Source organism: Anas platyrhynchos, chromosome 5 (genome assembly GCF_047663525.1).
Source record: "Anas platyrhynchos isolate ZD024472 breed Pekin duck chromosome 5, IASCAAS_PekinDuck_T2T, whole genome shotgun sequence".
NCBI lineage: Eukaryota > Metazoa > Chordata > Aves > Anseriformes > Anatidae > Anas > Anas platyrhynchos.
This window is the reverse complement of record NC_092591.1, coordinates 30,729,353-30,748,691: the sequence shown is the minus strand read 5'-3', so window position 1 is coordinate 30,748,691 and position 19,339 is coordinate 30,729,353. Positions and strand designations below refer to the sequence as shown.

Below are 19,339 nucleotides of genomic sequence, written 5' to 3'. Positions count from 1 at the left end.
GCTTTTATTAATGATTTGTTGCTGTGAGTCTGCACAGATACACAGAGTATCTGAACCAGCATGCTTCCTTTCCTTTCTTGGGAACTGCCATTCAAAGAAAGGATGTTATGGCCTTGACAATCATTCACGTCTAAAAATAGTGCTAGGTAAAAATTCCACATATGATAACAATCAAACAGTGGGAAAGTTACCAGCTGAATCCAAAACATCCCCTTTCTTGGCATGCTGAGTAACAAAAATCTGTTACTTCTGGAACAAGCAACTGAGGCAGAATAACAGTACTCACACAAACAGGTAGTGTCCAAGACCACATTTTGCACTGACAAGATAAAAATGCCCAACTGTGGTCAATGACAGCTAATGGAGGGCCAGGAACAAAGAGAAGGAAAGGGATATACAGCAGAGACCTTCAAGGTTTGCAAGTCTTGGCAAGGACCCTGAAGACAATGAGAATATGTTTCCTACAGTCATAGAATTCAAAGCAGACTTAAAACTAATGCTTCTTTCCATTGTCCTCTCTCCGGGTTGCACAAAGCGTGTGAGGTTTCTAGAAAAGCATGTGCCTGTATATCAGAAAGGGAAATTACTGTCACAGCTTCCACAACTGAAACAATGCAAAACAAAATGAAGGGAACACCACGATCCAAATTGTCTCTGTCTGAAGGCCAAGTGGCAGCTTCTGCAACAACTGCAGCCAAGTCCCATTCACTATTTCTGAAGCGCAACTGTGCTAACAGAGTTTTTAAATGGCTGACGCAGAGGATCACCTTCTCCAGAGCTTGAATGGAGCTGAGGCGCATGAAGAGCTGCAGGTGCCTGAGGAGAGTCACAGAATCATTAAGGCTGGAAAAGTCCTTCAAGATCATCTGGTCCAAGCATCACCCTACTACCAATGTCACCCACTAAACCATGTCCCCAGGCACCACGTCCAACCTCTCCTTAAACACCCCCAGGGACGGTGACACCACCACCTCCCTGGGCAACCTGTCCCAATGCCTGACTGCTCTTTCTGAGCAGAAATGTCTCCTCTTTTCCAACCTGAACCTCCCCTGGTGCAACTTGAGGCCATTCCCTCTGGTCCTATCACTAGCCCTATCACCTTGTAGTGAGGGGCCCGAAGTTGAACACAGAGAACTTTGCACTAGGGGAGGTTTAGGTTGGATATTAGGGACAACTTCTTTACTGAAAGGTCTGTGAGGCATTGGAATGGGCTGCCCAGGGAAGTGGTGGAGCCACCGTCCCTGGAGCTCTTTACAAGACGTGTAGACGTAGAGCTCAGTGACATGGTTTAGTGGAGGGCTGGTTGGTGTTAGGTGCATAGTTTGGACTGGGGGCTCTTGGAGGTCTCTCCCAGCCCAGGTGATTTGGTGATTTTGTGATTCTGTGACACGGGGGACACAGGGTGGGCACAGGGTGGGCACAGAGGGGGCCCAGGGCGCCCACAGGGCGCCTCACCCCTCAGGGCAGGCGCATCCCCCGTCGCCAAGGTGACGAGCTCCCGCCCTCCCGAGCCGCGAAATCAGCCAATCAGAAGCTTTCTCCCTCCCTTCGCCCCTCCTTCCCTCTCGCTGGCCACCGTCCGTCTTGTTACAGCGCTTCTGATTGGCTCAGCACTCCCCCCCCCGAGACGGGATTGGCGGAGGGCCGGGCGGGCGGCTCCACCTCTCCCGAGAGCCGGGACCGCGGGTGTCGGGCGCGAGCGGCGGGTGCGCGCGCAGGCCGGCTCCCTCCGGGCACGCAGCTCCCTTAAAGGCCGGCGCCAGCCCCCCCCCGCCCCGCGGACCATGTCGGTGTCCCCCGTGAAGCGGCAGAAGATGGAGTCGGCGCTGGACCAGCTCAAGCACCACACCACGGTGGTGGCCGACACCGGGGATTTCAACGGTGAGGGTGGAGGGGAAGAAAAAGCGGCGGCTCTTAAACAACCCCCCCGTGTCCCTCCCCCCGCGGCGCAGAATGGACGCGCCCGGCCGAGGGGGCGAGCGGCGGAGGGGGAGCGAACCACCGCGGGGGGGTGGGGGGGGCTGGGAGCGCGCTGCCCCCCGCCGGGTGCGCTGCTCCGGCGCCCCCAGGGTCGCGGGTTCGAGACCCCGGCTCCCTGGAGCCGCCGGGTGCAGCCCCTCGGCAATCCGCTGGGGCTTGTTGTAATTAACAGGCGGTCTGCGGGGGCTCGCTGCTAATTAACAGGCGGGGGGAGCTCCTCTGATAGCCGCTGTGTGCGGTTGGGTGGTGGTGGTGGGGTGTTGGTGTTTTTTTTTTTTTGCCCTTCTTCAGAAGGCGGAAGCAAAGCAGCCGTGAGGCAATAAAATAATGCAAGAGGGTTGGTTTTTGGCCTTCGTTATCTGGCGAGGAGGCGCCCTCACACCACAGCCCGGCCCCGCAGCTCCCTGAGGGTCTCACAGGGCCGAGTCCTGCCCTGCCGCCCCTCCTGAGGCAGCCGCCTGCCTCCAACCTGCCTCATCCTGCAGCGAAACATTACAGAGAAATGTTATTTTCCTTTCTGACTGGCACCACAGACAGCTGCAGCACCTGAAGGGCGCAGGGCACTCACACGCCTCTGTCCAGATGAAACGAAGGCAGTCAGGAACAGTAAGTGACAGCTTGAGCCTCGTCAGGTTTACCTGCCCTGGAGTAGCAACAAACAAACTTTGTCAAAGACCAGCGTGTGGTGAAATGACATGAACTTAAGGCATTGCCCTGGCTTCAGAAAAGCATCATGAAGAATCCTCGTGACAGCAGAGGGGTGTTGGCAGTAAGCAGGCTGAGAGCTGCCTGCTGGAAAGTTTTAACGTGCTCCTTGAAATGCTTTTGCAGTTGATCTCTGACTGCCTGTTGTCACCTGTGGATCTTCCTTATTGTGCAAACAAGGCTTCGGGTGACATCTGGCTCCCTCCCTGTTCTGCTTAAACACTGCTGCTAATTAAAGTGCAGTTGTTGCTAACATAATTGTGAGGATCTTAGATAAATGTGTCTGTATGGCGCTTTGTAAGAAAAGAGGCTCGTTTGAACAGTTCCCAAAGCAAGAGACCAACTGCCGACCTCACTTATATCTGCACCAAGTGGTGGTTTGATTCAGGAGCAGCTGCAATAACTTTGCAGTTTTAAGCAAGCCGCACCAGCCCATGCTTACTCTTGCACAGTCTCCTTGTACTCACAGTGGCACGCCAGTCACAGCTGCCCCCTTGCAAAAGCTTGTACTGGGCAGCTGAAATACAGGCTGCTTCCCACAAGACCACTTTTTTTGAAACATTTCCATCAGCCACATTACCCTCACATTGAACCGGCATCTGGAAAATACTGAGTAACCGTATCATTACCAGTATGTCCTCAACATCCACTGGAATACCTACCTAGCCCTCTACAGGGGAAAATAGCAGTTTCTTGCCTGAAATGCTTAATTGTCCTGTTTAGGATGGGTGACAGGCTTAGTGAGATTACTTTATGCATCTTGCCAGAAACCCATAACATTCTTTTAACTACTTCAATACTGTAGAAATGTAATAAGCTGTCAAAAATACACTTTTCTAAAATTGTGCATCTGCTTCAGAACATGGTTTTCTAAATGCACCACTTTATTCTGAGCAGCATCCCTGTGAATTAGTGTTTTTTGAAAGATGTGTTTATATGGCATGAACTTGTTCCAGGATCACAATTGTTGCCCATGGGGATGTTATTTAAAAAAAACAAAAAAAAAAACAATATTTTTCTTCTATTTCTACAAAAACCGTCATATTCTATTAACTTGTGTTTTAATCCCCAGGCAGAAATGCAGAGGAAAAGGAGCTGATAATATTTTGTTGTTCTGGACATTCAGCTGTGTTGGCTCTGGTTGACTCTCTGGGGCTTGTAAGCAGCAGTCACCGAAGGGCCTGCAGAGGCACTGACCCGTTTGCTGAGTCAGACCCGGCATGCTGGGCAGCTCAGCTCTGATTAGGGCCTGACAATGCACAGTCACAGCCTGCTTTGGTAAACAACTGCTGCCACCTGAAATAGGTGTCGTCCAGGGATTAGGATAAGCCAAACATACAAACGTCTTACATACAAAAGGCAGCCTGGCAGTATAAGGAACTTATAAGACCTGACAAAAAAAAAAAAACCTACCTGCAACTACTTGAAGTTTTAAAATGCTAAAAGACACTAACATTTTTTTTGACAAATGAATTTTTCTTTTTCTCTTGCTCTAACAGTTGTAGACAAACAAACCCCCAAATGCCTAGCCCTAAAAGGGAAGAGATTTCTTTGTCTTTACTTTCTCCTGTAATTCCTGTAATTCAGCATATTCACCATCAGCTATGATGGTGAATATGACATGAAGGTCTAGTATCACTTCTCTTCATCTGTCATTTCTACAAGTTTATTTCTTTTGGGTAATGCCTGAAGTAGTGAGTAAGCTTTGCTCTGTTGTATTGCTGCGGTGCTGTTAGCCTTATAGCAGTAGTTCTGATGCAAGCCAACATTCAGACAGTGATATTTGAACATCACCATATACTAGTCTGACCTGTCACAAGTACAACTACCCTATAACCATAAGTGTTTTCATTTTTACATATCTGAGCAAAATCCTTTTAATATTTTAAATGAGCTCTTTTTGTTTCCCTAGCAATTGATGAGTATAAGCCCCTAGATGCCACCACAAACCCATCTCTGATACTAGCTGCAGCTCAGATGCCAGCTTACCAGAAACTTGTGGATGATGCAGTTGCATACGGAAAAAAACTTGGAGGGTAAGAAAAATGTTGTTGTTCACCTCCCCCCTGTAGGTCTATATTTAAGACAGTTCATTTATGCAAGTAGTGTTTAGTGCTACTAGCAACATACGAGGGCTTTTCCCCCTGCGTGCTTGTAGGTTTATCTCCTGTACCAGAAAGCCTCAACCCTAAAGAAAAGCTGCTTGTTACAAGGTTCAGTTTATCTCCATTTATCAGTTCTCATATAGCCTTCTAGGACTGCTCCAGAAAACATTCCTGAGTTGACAGCGTAATAGGAAATAGTGTCTGAAGGCTAATATTATTGGTGGTACACAGAGAGCAGAACAAACATGGAGCAGAGCAGAAGTGGTTATTTGAATGTTAAACAGACTGTGAAATTTGATCTTGAAATCAGTGGCAAGTACTGAACATGCTACCCTCCCCCATAAAAAATGATTTTGTTCTCATGTTTTTTAGGTCAGAAGATGAGCAAATACAAAATGCTTGTGACAAACTTTTTGTATTATTTGGAGCTGAAATATTGAAGAGGATACCTGGCCGCGTGTCCACAGAAGTAGATGCAAGGTTTGCTCTCTTTCCTCTGGGTTACCCTGTATATTTGTGCCTACAAAAAGGGATGATGTGAGCTGAAGAAATATGTTCTTGACTGGACAGTTCACTGTTACAGGAGTACCAGGAGCTTGTGTTGTTAATATTTAGACAATGAATTGCAGTTCATTTGCTTGATCAGGACTTTGTTATAACTTGGTGACAAAACTTCATAAGAACAAGTAATGTAGAGATCTGATCTTTGTTGTCCTCCTTCTGGTTGTTAGTCAAGGGAAACCCTATGCTTCTAACATACCTCGAACTTTACTCATTCTCTTGTGTGATAGTCCTCAATTTTCCAAGAGATCTGCTTTAGCAATTTATTTAGTGACTTGCATAGGATTTGTCTGTCGATGTGCTCCTTGTAAAAGCTGAGCCTTAGAAGTGACTTTACATTCATTATGGAAAAACTTGAGGAAAATATAACTGTCAGAGAAAGTTACGTCGAACTCCAGATTCTCCGAATTAAACAGTAGCAGTGCTGCGTCATGGCTACTTGACAGTCAAGGAAGTATCTCTGAGAAGAAAAACCTGCTACTAGTACATAAATTCTGTTAACGTAGTACAGTGGTTCTGAATGTTGTTTCTTTTGGAGAGTGTTTTTTAATAAAACTTAAGAAGTCCTACTCTTGTTCCAAAGGTTGTCCTTTGATAAGGAAGGAATGATTCAGAGGGCCCGGCGTCTTATTGACCTTTATAAGGAAGCAGGAATTGGTAAAGATCGGATTCTCATAAAGCTCTCTTCAACATGGGAAGGAATCCAGGCCGGCAAGTAAGTACTTCTGTTCCTGGTATGCTGATTCATAGTATGCTTCTGGCTGTTTGGCCACTTAAACACGTTCTACACATAAAACAAAGTATTGTTTTGAAAGCACTGCACCAGGAAACTTGTTGCCAGGGCTACAGCTAGCAAGTGTGGTGCTATACTGAAGCTTCCTGCTGAATTGGGAAAAGTTTGTTCATACAAGGGCTGGGCCATTTGTAAACAGTTTCCTGAAATGTTGTGTTAAGTCATCTGCATTTGGTTTAGGAAACACTATTAAACAGATCACCAGTAGTGCAAAACATTTGTTTTGCTACCTTTACACTTTTAAAGCTTAATTAGAGATGTGGTACAGTTTATAAAGTCAAGAAATCAATAGTTTAACCTACTAACATTGCTAGAATGTAAGTTTATTAGGTAAGGAAAATGCCATTTAAGCCTGCCTATGTCTGCAGGGTTCTGGAAGCAGAGTATGGGATTCACTGCAACATGACCTTGCTGTTCTCCTTTGCCCAGGCAGTTGCCTGTGCTGAAGCTGGGGTTACTCTGATTTCCCCATTTGTAGGACGCATCCTGGATTGGTATGTTGCAAATGGAGATAAGAAAACCTATGAACCTTCAGAGGATCCAGGTAGGCTTCCCCCTCCCCCCCAGCTCCTCCTTTGAACTGCAGTTTACTTCTAAAAATCCCCTTGTGAAACAAATAGCTTTCAATGTGTTCTAAATAATTATTTGTGCCTCAAATGAATTATTCTGAAAATTACCAATTTTTCTTCTTTAGGAGTGAAGAGTGTCACTAAGATCTATAACTACTACAAAAAGTTTGGCTACAAAACTATTGTGATGGGTGCTTCATTTCGAAATACGGGAGAAATAAAAGCGCTTACAGGCTGCGACTATCTCACTATTTCACCCAAGCTTTTGGCAGAGCTCAGCAAAGAGCATGTCAAGCTAACTCCCACGCTCAGCGTTAAAGATGGTAAGTCTACTTCTACATAATATAGGCTCGCTTTGACTCCTTTTCTTCTTGAGCATTAAGAGTATGCGTTTCCCCTCAGCTCTATGCTGCCAGTTTCCATTCTAAAACTGAATGTTGACCCTTCCCCAAAAGGGTCACGTTACTGTACTACCACCACTGCTTATACATAGTTCCTTAGGGTCTTGGGTCTGAGTATGCTAACTGGAATTAAGATGGGTTTTGAGCACCTTCCCCTGAGAGGACAGGGAGAGAAGGAACTTCATATATTTGGGATGACTTTTTACTGATTGTTAACAGAGATGCCAAACAGGGTTTAATCATTACGCTGATACTGTATCAGATAATTGTTAGCTCTAGGCATGCTGAAAGATGTTTTTTTCTACAGAAACTTTAGAAATGAAGTAATATGCAAGAATAATTTTTCTACTGATACTAGGCCACAGTAGTTCTGAGTGTATGTTCCCATTGCTTTTGCTTCTCCATTGCCTTACTTAAACATTTCTTCTCAACCCAGATGATGAGATTTGCACAGTTGTTGTCATGGGTTGCTGCTTACAGGGTGCTAGCTAGCTTGTAGGCACGTTATCAATTGAGCTTTTGTTAGGTGCTTGCCAAATAATCAAAGCCTTAATTGTTCAGCATATTTGCTTAGAATATCTTGCTGTGGTAGGACCATTGCATAATTCTTGATAATAGGCCTGAAAGTACTGTGCCATTCAGAAGCAGATACAAGATAAAAGCATACCTATGAACACTGTGTTTTAAGGGAGACAGATTTCTGTATAGCCTTTTTTCAGAACACAGTGTAGGAACACTCTCAGTCTTACAGCCCAAAGTGTGTTCATGCAGCAAGTCTCATTGAAAGTAGTACTTGAAACTTTTCAGCAGTTGTCGATGGACAGAACTTTGAGATACCTATGGTTTTTGATAGCAATCTGATAATACAATTTTGTCTCTTTTTGAATTTCCCTTGTGCAGCTCAGGCATGTGATCTTGAGAAGATCCACCTGGATGAGAAAGCATTCCGCTGGCACCATAATGAAGACCAAATGGCTGTGGAAAAACTCTCTGATGGGATCAGGAAATTTGCTGCAGATGCAATAAAGTTGGAGACAATGTTAAAGGTAGGTGCTATGTCATACTGCCTCTTTCCACCTCTCATGTTCCTTCAAGTACTGCAGCTAACCCTCAATTGCTTGTGGTATGGCAGAAGATTAGGAATGTGTCAGCAAGCCTGATCAAGTTTTGTACAGGTAGTACATGTTATGTAGGACAAGCAGCTAGTAGACTGGACACCTCCATGGAATGAACTCTTTATTTTTGAGATGCAGTGAAGTTTATATTCATGCCAGGTGTATATAGACACACCTGTTTTTTAGGCCTACGGCAGTGTTTAGAGTAGCAGCTAATCAAAATAACACTATTCGCTAAGTGAAAGGTCTAATTCTAGACTGGTATCACTGCTGACAGTTAACATCAATAATCTTCAGAGAGTAAGTTAGAAATAGTACATGCTTGTGCTCCTTGTAGGAGGCACCAAGCACAGATAGGAGTAAAGCTAGGACATGTCCTACACTGACAGAAACCTTTTACAAGTCTTTTAGATGGGATTAACTGAGTTTTGTGCTTTGGGGGGTAGGAATACACTAATTATGTCATCTAGGCCCTTGTTGACTGACAACTACTTAACAGTGACTTAACTTACATTACTAAAGCACAGCGCAGTTCCCAAACTGCCACTTATTTGTTCACTTCTCTCTTTCTAGGAGCGAATGTTCAGTGCTGAAAATGGAAAGTAGGAGTCAGAATTCTCCTGACTTGTCAAGGCTGAATGAGTGGATCACCAGAGGTTAAATGGATGTACAAATGTCTTACCTGTAAAAGTCTTATGCTGTGTATGCATAGATTTCTGTATTATGCTTTTTTATCAATTTGCAAAGGGACAAATAACTTCAATTTTTTTGTGGCACTTTTGTCAATACATGCCAATTAACACATACTTTCCTTGTAATGTGTTCACTGCTGCAGGGGGAATCAGGTGATTCAGCTGACATGATAGTTCAATTTCTACTAGAATATTGATATTACTGATTGTATTAAATTCCTAATTGTAAATTTATACTTAACACATTAAGAAAGCAATTTTCTTTCATGTCATCTTACAGTGACTTAAAAAAAAGACAGATTTCCACAAATCTCCCATTTTCCACTCTCTATGGTACATGCCCAAAAGTACTCTTATCTAACACATGTACAATAGAACAATGGCTCCAGTCATTTGTCTTCTCTCTGCAACTAAGGTGGCAGCAGCAATTTACTGATTGGCAAAAATGGTGAAGCATTTTTAAAGTTTTTTTATTATTTTTTGTCAGGGGAACAGAAAAACAGCATCATAAGCAGTTTTTAGGGATTTTGTCAAACACTTGCCTAAGAGCCCAGGGCAAGGTAAGAGCATAAGTGCAATTGATTGAAGCTGAAAATGGCACTGCTATTACAACACCAGCATAAGCTACAACTTGTGTGATATTACTGAAGGTTACCCTTTTCAAAACTAGATAGCTAAGTCTCCAAAGCAGTTAATAAATAACTTTTAACTGTTTAATCTGAACTGACAAAATGAATATGTGGATATAACTCAAGATTGTTTGTTACAGCTTTGTTTCAGTCAAGTGTTACACATTTGTGTATCATCTTTAGAGCAAGTTACTGTATTTCTTTATGACAGTTAGGGAACTGCTGCCAACCTTATCACCCAGATGACTTAAAAAGAAGCCACAAACCACTAAAAACACACCCTCTGTATTACTCCCTCTGTTCCTTTTTGTCTTTAAGCTTCCTTCTTTGTATAAGAAGGAGAGCTGTACATCAGTCTCCCTTTGAGGAATAGCACTTCCCATTACAGGGCTTTCTGTTAAGTAGGGATGCATCTGTTTACATTTCATGGCATATTTTGTGAAGACTAATTAAATATCTTATTGATTCATATAGGTCCAGTTCCATCAAGCATAGTCAAGAGGTTCCTGTCTGTATGTAGACACATTTAACTATTTCCTTATCAAGTGGCCTGAACTTAGCCTTTTAAAAAAAAAAAAAACAAAACACTAAGGCTATAATAGTTATACACAAGCAATATCCTGCTTGAATAACACAAGAAAAACAAGCCAAGGGAGCAAGGGGTCAGTAAGATCAGCCTGACACTTCAGCAGTCTTGTCAGAACATTGCCATAACAAACTGGAAGCTGTTGTTTCAACTAAACTGACAGATAATTGTATGCTCACAAACCAGATGTAGAATTGTGCCAGACATGTCTACATAGTGCTGCATGTGGCCTGCACAGGACTGGGAAAAGTGCCAGGCTATCAAGGGGAGATGAAACTGCCTCACAGGATGGTTCCAGCCACCTTTGCTCTCAACAGCAGCAGGCAACTGTGAGAAGCAGGCCATGGTAGAAAGCATGCGGAGGGAGGTGGCCTCTTTTTCCTCCTTTCAAAGGTCAAGCTAGCATTAAAGGCTTTATACCCTGCCCACACCCCCCTACGCTGTGCCATGCAGCCGTCCAACCTACTGCTGCAAGTCATAAAGTGCCAGTACAGTGATTTAGAGCCCTGTAATCTTTAAAAACAGAATGGTTGAATCCTGAAACTGAACTTAAAGGACTGCAGAGATGCCACTGCCCAAGGCTGTAGGCTGTTTGGATTTCACTTTCTCAAACCATCTGATTTCTGTCCCAGAGCATGAGGAGAGATCCCCAGCTTTTTAGCAGATCACAACTTCCAGAACAAGCAAATTTATTTCCAGCCATAAACAGACATAATACATAGAAGTATGTTATACATAATATACATAAAAGTAAGTTATGACTTCCTCACAGTGGATAAAGCTTTCATCCAGTCACAAATTCCCTGGGATAGTTTGAATAAAGTTGCACACCACTATTGGTTGTCAATCTCTCAATTGCTAACTGTAGACATTATATACCTGCAAGACCATGGCAAACCAGAGATGACACCTGAAAGGTAACAATTCATACACAGGGAATTAAACATGTTTTCTAAAAACTGCTGTTACAATAATCCTGTCAGAATAACTGTCAGAAAAGATTGCAGGGTAGGATGGCAATCCTCAGCAAACAACAACAACAAACTTTCCCCACAGCAACAAGTCTACTTTAACAAAACTGTAGAAACACATGCAACATTACAGATGAAGAGCTTGAGTATCCCATTTTTTGAAGAGCAAGAAGACCTGGAGCTGTACAAGAGGCAAATACAAACTGCTCTATAGGGAAGGTTGTGCAGTTGCCATTGGTCTCCCTGAAAAGCAAGAGTCTTTCTTCCTCAGGCTCACTGACAGATGGTAACCTCTCCACAGGCTGTTACCTCACATAGGTAGCAGAATGATATCCAGTCATCCACAGCTTACATAAAAGCAAGCATGTCTTAACACCTGACTTCTTAGCAAAAGAATTAGCAGGTATTTTAGGCCACTACTGCGTTCTTACGGGTGGAAGGGTTCAGGCATAATTACTCCGCACAGCTTCATTCTAGATGCAGCACAGAAGGACCTGTCTGAACTGTGCTCTGGTATCAACAGGAGTCATTTTTGCTGATCCCTTTACCTTTTACACGTCTTTGTGAGCAACCAGCTATGCACCATGTCAAGGGGAGAATTCAGGCATGCAGAACTTGGGGGCTTGCTGAGTTGGGCTGTTAGAGACTTTGAGCCCCATTTCAGCTTCAGCCAGTTCCTGTTACAACCATGGATGGATCTTTCTCCTAAGCAGCCTTTGTTTTCAGCCAGCCTGCTACTGCCCTGCCCAGCATCTGCACCCTAAACCACCTCCCTTATGCCAGTTAAAAGCCTATAGGGGAAGATCTGCTTCAACATTAGATGAACAGCTCCGCTGGTCCCAGTAAAGCCCTGCCATTTTGCCCAGCAAGCTCTGGTTTGGTCAGCAGCTAACAAATCCTAATGCTCAGACTCAGGGAGCTAACAGACGCCCCAGACCCATCAGACATAGCTGTGTTTTCACAGGGCTGGACTGTCAGCAAGGAGTGTGCATAAACAGAAACCACACAGGACTCACATTTGTCATCTCAGCTTTCACAGCAGGTTCCAGATGTTCTCCAGCTGCCTGGTGTTCGCACGCTGCTACAAGCAGCCAGGAGACAGCTCAGGGGAGAGTGGATGCTTACTCAGGGAAAAAGCTGGGAAAGCAGAGAGGAATCTTTCCTGTGGCTCATCACAGCACCCTACAGATTGCTCACTAGCGTTGGCAAGGTCTCTGAAAGGCAAAAGCCTCCCCATGGGTGTGCAGGCTGTACATCACATTTCTAATCTGTGCCATGGACAGCAGCACGGTCAGAATTAGGACCTACACAGCACCTGAAAAGCTCTGTGCTGCTGTGCTGGTACAGCCTTAACACCAGCACACTGCTTTCCCTGCCCACAAGTAATTGTGAATACATCTCTCAGCTGCATCACCAAGAGCAGATTTCCCCTCCTGAGATAAAGGTTCCCAGAAGTGGGCAGTGTTCCTGCTGTTGAGGAGCATCACATTAATTCTTTTTGTTCCATTGTCAGGTGTTTTTACATTACCGTGGGATTGCTTCTCATTATTCCACTACCGAAGATGGGATTTGCAGGGCTGTAAACTGCACTTCCAGACTCTCAGTGGCAGAAACAGAAACCAGTGCCACAGCTCCATGCCATGGGAAGAGTAACCCCTCCCCAGGCTCTTCTACTTAGACTTGGAAGATTTCCCACCTGAGGTGAGGCACAGCTTTCAGTGCTGTTGCCCAAGCTTTGATTTGAAGCAAGAGGCTGCTTTTGCCTCTGTTGCTTCTGAGCTAGCTCTGAAGCAGCTTAAATGGAGCCTCAAAACAGAAAACAGCTCCTCAGTCGCTGCTCTACTCCACCAGCCTCAGCAGAAGCCTCCCTCCAGCTCCAAAATCCCCTTGGAAGCAGTGCCTGATTTAGCAGCTCAGGTAACTAGGAGATTTGGATGAGATTCCTGGCTCTGCCATAGCCTCCCTGAGTGACTTGACAGGAAGAGCTGGCTACCTCCATGTCCTAGTTCCTTGTCTGTAAGACTGCAGCAGTGCTGGTTTCCAAACCTTCATTAGGCTATTTAAGCTGTCAGCCCTTCAAACTGAGACCACAGGCAGTCAGACAGCACATGGGATCGCTGGTTATTACCCTGTCATACGGCACTTAGATGTGAGACAGAAAGCATCATTTAATTTTTCAAGTGATCCCAGGTTTTTCCACAGAAAATAAATAAAAGATGGGCCTTCGCAATAGCAAGAGAGCACACTTAGTGCATTTCTTAACTTATTGTTAAATTCAGTCTTCAGCTCAAGTGCTTTTTAGAAACCAGTTAAACTTCTGACAAGCTTGTGGATCGGGTGGCTGAGCATCCTTTGGGATGAGGCTTGCCCACTCAGCTGCTTACTGCTCTCTACATAAGGAGAGGCACATTTTACAGCTGATCCTAAAGACTTCTTCCTGCACGTTCACGTACCATAAACCAATAAAACATATAGGGTACATGGGTCTATCCTGTCCCTGAAAGATTAAAAAATATAAATCAGGATCTATGCCAAAATATAAATAAAAAACAGAAGGATAATGGCAGCCAGCATCCCTGATGGGGGGATGAACAAAAGCCAAGGCTCCACCACACACACAGAGCAAGCCTGGAACATTACCTATCCTAGCCTATCCACCAGGAGCCAAGCAAATTGATATAAATGGGATAAAGTTTATCACTAAGACAGGGCTACGACAATACAGCAAACCCTTCTTTGCCTCTGTACTTCATGTGGCAATGGAAGTCAGATTTCCTCTCTACTGGGGGAGATCTTCCAGTGGCTCCAGTCACTTACCTGGGGTCATGCAGTGACACAGTCATCAGTGCCTCAGCTGCCCACACCTAGAGCCATGAAGTACATTGAGCTGAGCTTACACTTCCCCCATACCAGCTCTCCCGAATGTACAAGGGACTGATATATGATATACACTCACAACACAGCAAAATTCTGCCTCTGAGGAAGCCACAGGATATGCTGTTCCTTGATAAACCCACAGGATCCCAGGTCCTCCACGGTTTCTCAACTGCTGCAAGACCCAAGGAAATGAGAAACAACAGTGGCAGCAATCCAAAAAAATATTAATATTGTGCTGCTCTCCTAAAAGAATCTCTAGAAATAAGTCCGTGGAGGACAGCAGTGACAGGGCACAGGAGGTGCAGGGGTTCTCAGGCAGGCTTGGTCTCATCACAGCATGTGCCTTTAGACAGATGTAGTGATCTTGATGGATATTTTGGTGGTTATTTCTTTAACCAATTCACACTTCAACTGCTTTTTGTAGATGTTTTGCCTCATGTGTTGATGTTTCACATCACAGATTTGAAATATGGTTTAAGTCATTGTCGTTAATGACTTTAGGGAATGCCAGGGCAGAGCTTTTATGGAGAAAAAAAAAATGAGGATGTCGAGTTGAAGCTTAAAGTCAACCACAGACATTTCCCTGAATAAAATTATGAAGCAGGGCTAAAAGGAAAGCTGAATGACCCTGCATCACCTGAAACAGGAGGAAAAAAAACAGCTCATCGCCCTGTTCCAGCTGCTCAGCTCAGCAGGTATTGCAGGCATAGTGGTGAAACCACAGCAGGTGGGTTCTGGTGCACTAACACATCCTTCTGTGCACTTCTTGGTGTAGGCAAGAGCACCAGAGCTGCCAGCCCTCGCTGACAGTCGTTATTGAAAGCAGTCGAATAATAAGGCAACATCAGCAGCAGACTCCAGATAATTGATTCCAGAAGGCACCTCATCAAGGCGTGCAGAACATTCCTCCCATAAACAGATTTCCTCTCACAGGACTGAAATCAAATTGAGTGCTAATCACTAGTATACAGCCCCAGGCATTTCCTGGCAGCTGGGTGAGGGATGGTTCAAGCCACTACCACAGACACTCACAAATCCCCAGAACACCAGCTCTGAGCAAGGAAGCAGTTTTAGGGCAGTGATGAGCTAGGGACAAGATGCTGCGTGGCACTGAGCTCTCAGCTCCCACAGAGGGCTTCTGCTGTCTGCCAGGACTACTCAAGCTACAGGGAAACTAGAAATAGAATTGATTACTTTTTGAAGATTTAGTGAGGGAACAGGAAGGGCTTTACCTTTACACCAGTTGCTAGAAATCTGCTCCTAAGCTACACCAACACTCACTTTCTTCCCCACTCCTCCCAGCTCAGATCACATCTGTGTCCAGTGCTCATTGGCATAGCACTGAACCAAATTATTTCCCAGCTTCAAAGCATTTCCTAGGCAGAGTGAGGTAGGGGAGGTGGGGGGAAGTTATCTGTTATCTCCTTCCCTGCCATAAGGAAACATTTCTTCCTATTCCTTTAAAAACCATGAATTTACTTCAGCCACACAATGCAGAAACATACATTTACAGATCTCTGCACTACATGTAGAGGTTTCAGCAGCAGTGCAAGCTGTAGGTTGGTTCCCTGCTGCCCCTCTATAGCAGGGAGGGTGATTTCTGCTGAAATCCAAAACAACTGCCTGCTCCTCTGAGGAGCTGCAGCAAGAACACCAGATCAGGACTGGAAACATTCATAATAGGATCAAGCAGCTGAGTTTGGCTAGTTTCCAGTTCCAAATCACAAATGAGGTCTTAACAGTAGTAATCATGAATCATAGCATCTTTTGGGATGGAAGTGACCTTTAAGGATCATCTAGTCTAACAACTAATTCATTTGTGACTGGGTCACCTCCCACCAGACTAGGTTACCCAGAGCCCCATCCAACCTGGCCTTGAGCACCTCCAGGGATGGGGCATCCACAGCTTCTCTGAGCTCTCATCTCATTGCCCTCAGATGAAAGAGAAGAACAGTAATTTTCCCCCCCACACACACCTAAGAGTGTTACTCAAAGAAAAATATATATATTATTACCCTTTAAAATGCAGCTCAGGTCATAGGACCCCATTAACACACATCCAGAATCAGCACAATCAGACATCTCCAAGCTCAGGCACAGATAAGACTCTGTCTCCACGTAAAAGCAGGGGGCAGAACCCAAGGAAACAGATTTTGTAAAGCTATCCTCTAGCCCAGTGGGCCTTGTACGTGATTTCACAGCCTGGAGGTAAAACAGACATTTTGCAAGAAACCTGGATGAGTCCCTCAGCTTACTTCTACTCAACTTTAAAAGACAAGGTCTGAAACCTCTAGAGCAAAGCAGGAAGATAAAGCACAAAACGGAAGCGCAGCACTTTCTATAGGTAGTTCAGATTGTTTCACAGTAGCCCCTTTCACCTGTTTCTGGAGTTTTGTTATGTTTCTCAAAAATTTCATTCTGGAAACACCCATTCCTCCTTTCCAAAGCAAAACAGCTCTTGGGAGGGAAAGGGGAAAAAAATCAGATAATTAATAGCATGCCACCCCCCCCCCCCGCCACACACACACTTAACTCACACCAAGCCATAACTAGAAAACCACAAACAATTATTTTAAGATCAAAAACATATATATAATCCTCCACCCTAAAGCAGTTCAAGATTCTCACATCCTTCATCCACCTTTGTTTAGTCTATAAGCAGATCTCCCCTCAAGGCACACAGAGGAGGAGTATCAGAGTTCAGGAAAGAAAGGGTTTATAAAAAAATACAAACTCTGCAGAGAGAAAGGAGCACACACTGCCCTCCTCTAACCCCAGAGTTCCCCAGAACTGCCCTCCCGCATACAACTTGAACGCCTGAGGCCACGATGGGGACACTGCAAGGTGTCTCTACGTGCTTGAGGCAAGAAATACCCCTTCTGCCTCCTGGACGAGGCAAGTGCCCTGTGCCCTCGCACCACCAGCAGAGCCACAGGACCTAGAACCTCATGCAGCTGTCAGAGAGCTGCCCAGGGCCAGCAGCAGCATTCAGGCACTCACCATTGCTCAAGAGACAGTAACTGTAGCAGCAGGGGAAGGGAAGGCAGGAAAAATGTGCACACAGAGCACCCTTGCCCTCACAATCTTTTTCAGGCTTCATTCATCTCTCCCATGGTCACATCTGAACCCAGTTTATGTACTCCTTCTAGCAACTGCCCAGGTCTCTATAGCCTCATTAGATTAAGAAACTGAGGGTAGGAGATGCCTCATGTTTCTCATAAAAGCTTTTAGCTACCACAGTCATAACAACAAGCCTAGAAATGCTGAAACTCACCCTCCAGACACAGCCAGTATGGATGAACAATAGGGGATGAATCCCAAAGAACCAACATGCATGCTTTAAAACTTGAATTAAAAATTATTAAACTCACCCAGAACCAATGACACTTCCCAGATACATAAGCCAAACCTTCATCAAAGCCTTTGCAAACCCTTAGTCCCTGAAGGCTCCCTTAAACACTTGCTCTACACCTGAGCTGAATTACCAGGGCTCCCCACATGATGGGCTTCACCTGGGCTTCCCCAGCCCCACACCAGAAGAGTCAGCACAAAGGGCTGAGATTAGTCTTCTGCCTGATGGGGACAAAATTCCCAAACTCTAAGAGGAAACAGTGTTGTATTTCCCTATACACAGGGGTCTGGCCCACGCAGTGGGATCCTGCAAGTGTTTGTGCATAGAGGTCCTGACTCCTGGAGCATTGCTGCAGGAGAAAAGCATTTGTTAAAGTTACAGAGCCTCCAACAGCAGCAGGCTTTGCTCAGGCAAGTACCTAAGCAAGGGATCAATATGGGCATTTTAAGCTTTTATTTCCACTGTAGTTCTTAGGCAGTGAAATAAGTAGTAGAAATATAACTTTTTTTTTTTAAAGACCCCAGTAAAAAGGAAACTTTGTTTAACAGACTGTGCAGACATTTTAGCTTGGGAGCACAGAATACAGCTGGGAAATGAATGATTTCTGTTTTGCTCACATAATTGAAAAGATCACACAAAACAATAAAAACTATGAGAAAATAAATTAGGGGCTTACTATAAGCAGGCTAAATGGAACTAAAAATCCAGAATTCCTTTTGTTTGGAATCAAATATAACATTTTGTCTCCCAGCTTTTTCTGCAGCCTTTAAAAATATCTGTTAGTATAAAAGAAAACATAAAATTTAATAACCTCCTGCGAACACGAGAGAAAGGAACTGAGCCAGCCCCAGCAGCACACTCAGCTGAGGTCTGGGAAGGGACTGCCTGTGCACCACTCTGCCCCTGCACAGTGTCTGGCTCTGAGCTGCAATAATGCCACAAAACAGCTGTCATAAAATGCAGGATTGGCAACAAATGTCATCAGAGGCCATAGGAGTTTTTTCCCCAAATATCCATGAGTCTACCAGCCCTTTACTACATGCTTTGGCCATGCTCTTAACCCTTCATCAGGTTGGCAACTGCTGCTTGATCTCCCCCTGTCTCTTTTGCTCTTACAAAAAACATGACCCATAGAGACGTGCAGGTTTACTTCAAGGTGTTTCCCAGCCTGGGGACTTGATGTCTTATCTGTGGAGGGCTGAGGTGATGCCTGGAAAGGAGGCAGGGGCAGGCTCCTTCCCTGATAGCTGTTCTCTACAAAGCTGCCAGGCCTTTTAGCCTTGGAAAGTCTTGGAAGTCTTGGAAAGATCGTACAGAATTTTTATGATCCAGCATATGTGTTCAAAGAGAAAACTTCTCTGGAAAAAAAAATAATAATAATAAAGCCTCATCAGTGTCCAGAAAGAAAAGAACAAGCAAGCAACTCATGACCGTATCTGATGGCAGGGTTGGTTTGCTTTTCTGTGGTCCATGGAGGAGTCCAGCACCGACATGAGCTTGCCATGACCCTCAGCACCTGATGCCCTTTTCTAGCCTTTCTGCAGGATAAGGGACTTGAAGGTCCTGGGCTCCACAGGGTTGTACTCCTGGGGCTTCACAGAGGACATCTGCACAGCATCTGCAAATGTCCTGGGAAAACAGAAACTGCAGGGGACCCTGCCAGGCTTCCGTGTGCTGTGTGGCCACTGCACCATCAGCGTGAGGGCTGTCAAGGGCCACGGCAGGCCCTGCTGCTCAGTTTTGATTTCAGCATAATGGAACAAAGCTTATGATTATTATGACTTGTACAATTTTGTTTTTGCTTTACCCCTGGGGTCTAAGTTATAGTCTGGGATCAGATGTGTTTGGATCATGCAGAGGATCTGCAAAGGGGTCTCTGACTTGTCTTGGAAAGTTCACACAATTGCAGCACCCTCCAGGCAAAATTGCCTTAGGAGATGTAGCGTTTCTAGAAAGCAGAGGGGACACTTGCCTTGCTACAGTCTGCATCGCCCAGTTGCAGC

At 44.8% G+C, this 19,339-nt stretch overlaps 1 protein-coding gene across 1 annotated transcript; it reads left to right on the top strand.

The window, feature by feature from the left end:
* Positions 1–1,663: 1,663 nt before the first annotated feature.
* Positions 1,664–9,035, top strand: TALDO1 (transaldolase 1). Its single transcript, XM_027458614.3, has 8 exons — positions 1,664–1,881; positions 4,598–4,721; positions 5,163–5,270; positions 5,935–6,066; positions 6,513–6,688; positions 6,839–7,036; positions 8,015–8,160; positions 8,803–9,035. Exons 1-8 carry the CDS (start codon positions 1,785–1,787, stop codon positions 8,833–8,835), a joined length of 1,014 nt encoding a protein of 337 aa, XP_027314415.1. The 5' UTR covers positions 1,664–1,784; the 3' UTR covers positions 8,836–9,035.
* Positions 9,036–19,339: the final 10,304 nt, after the last annotated feature.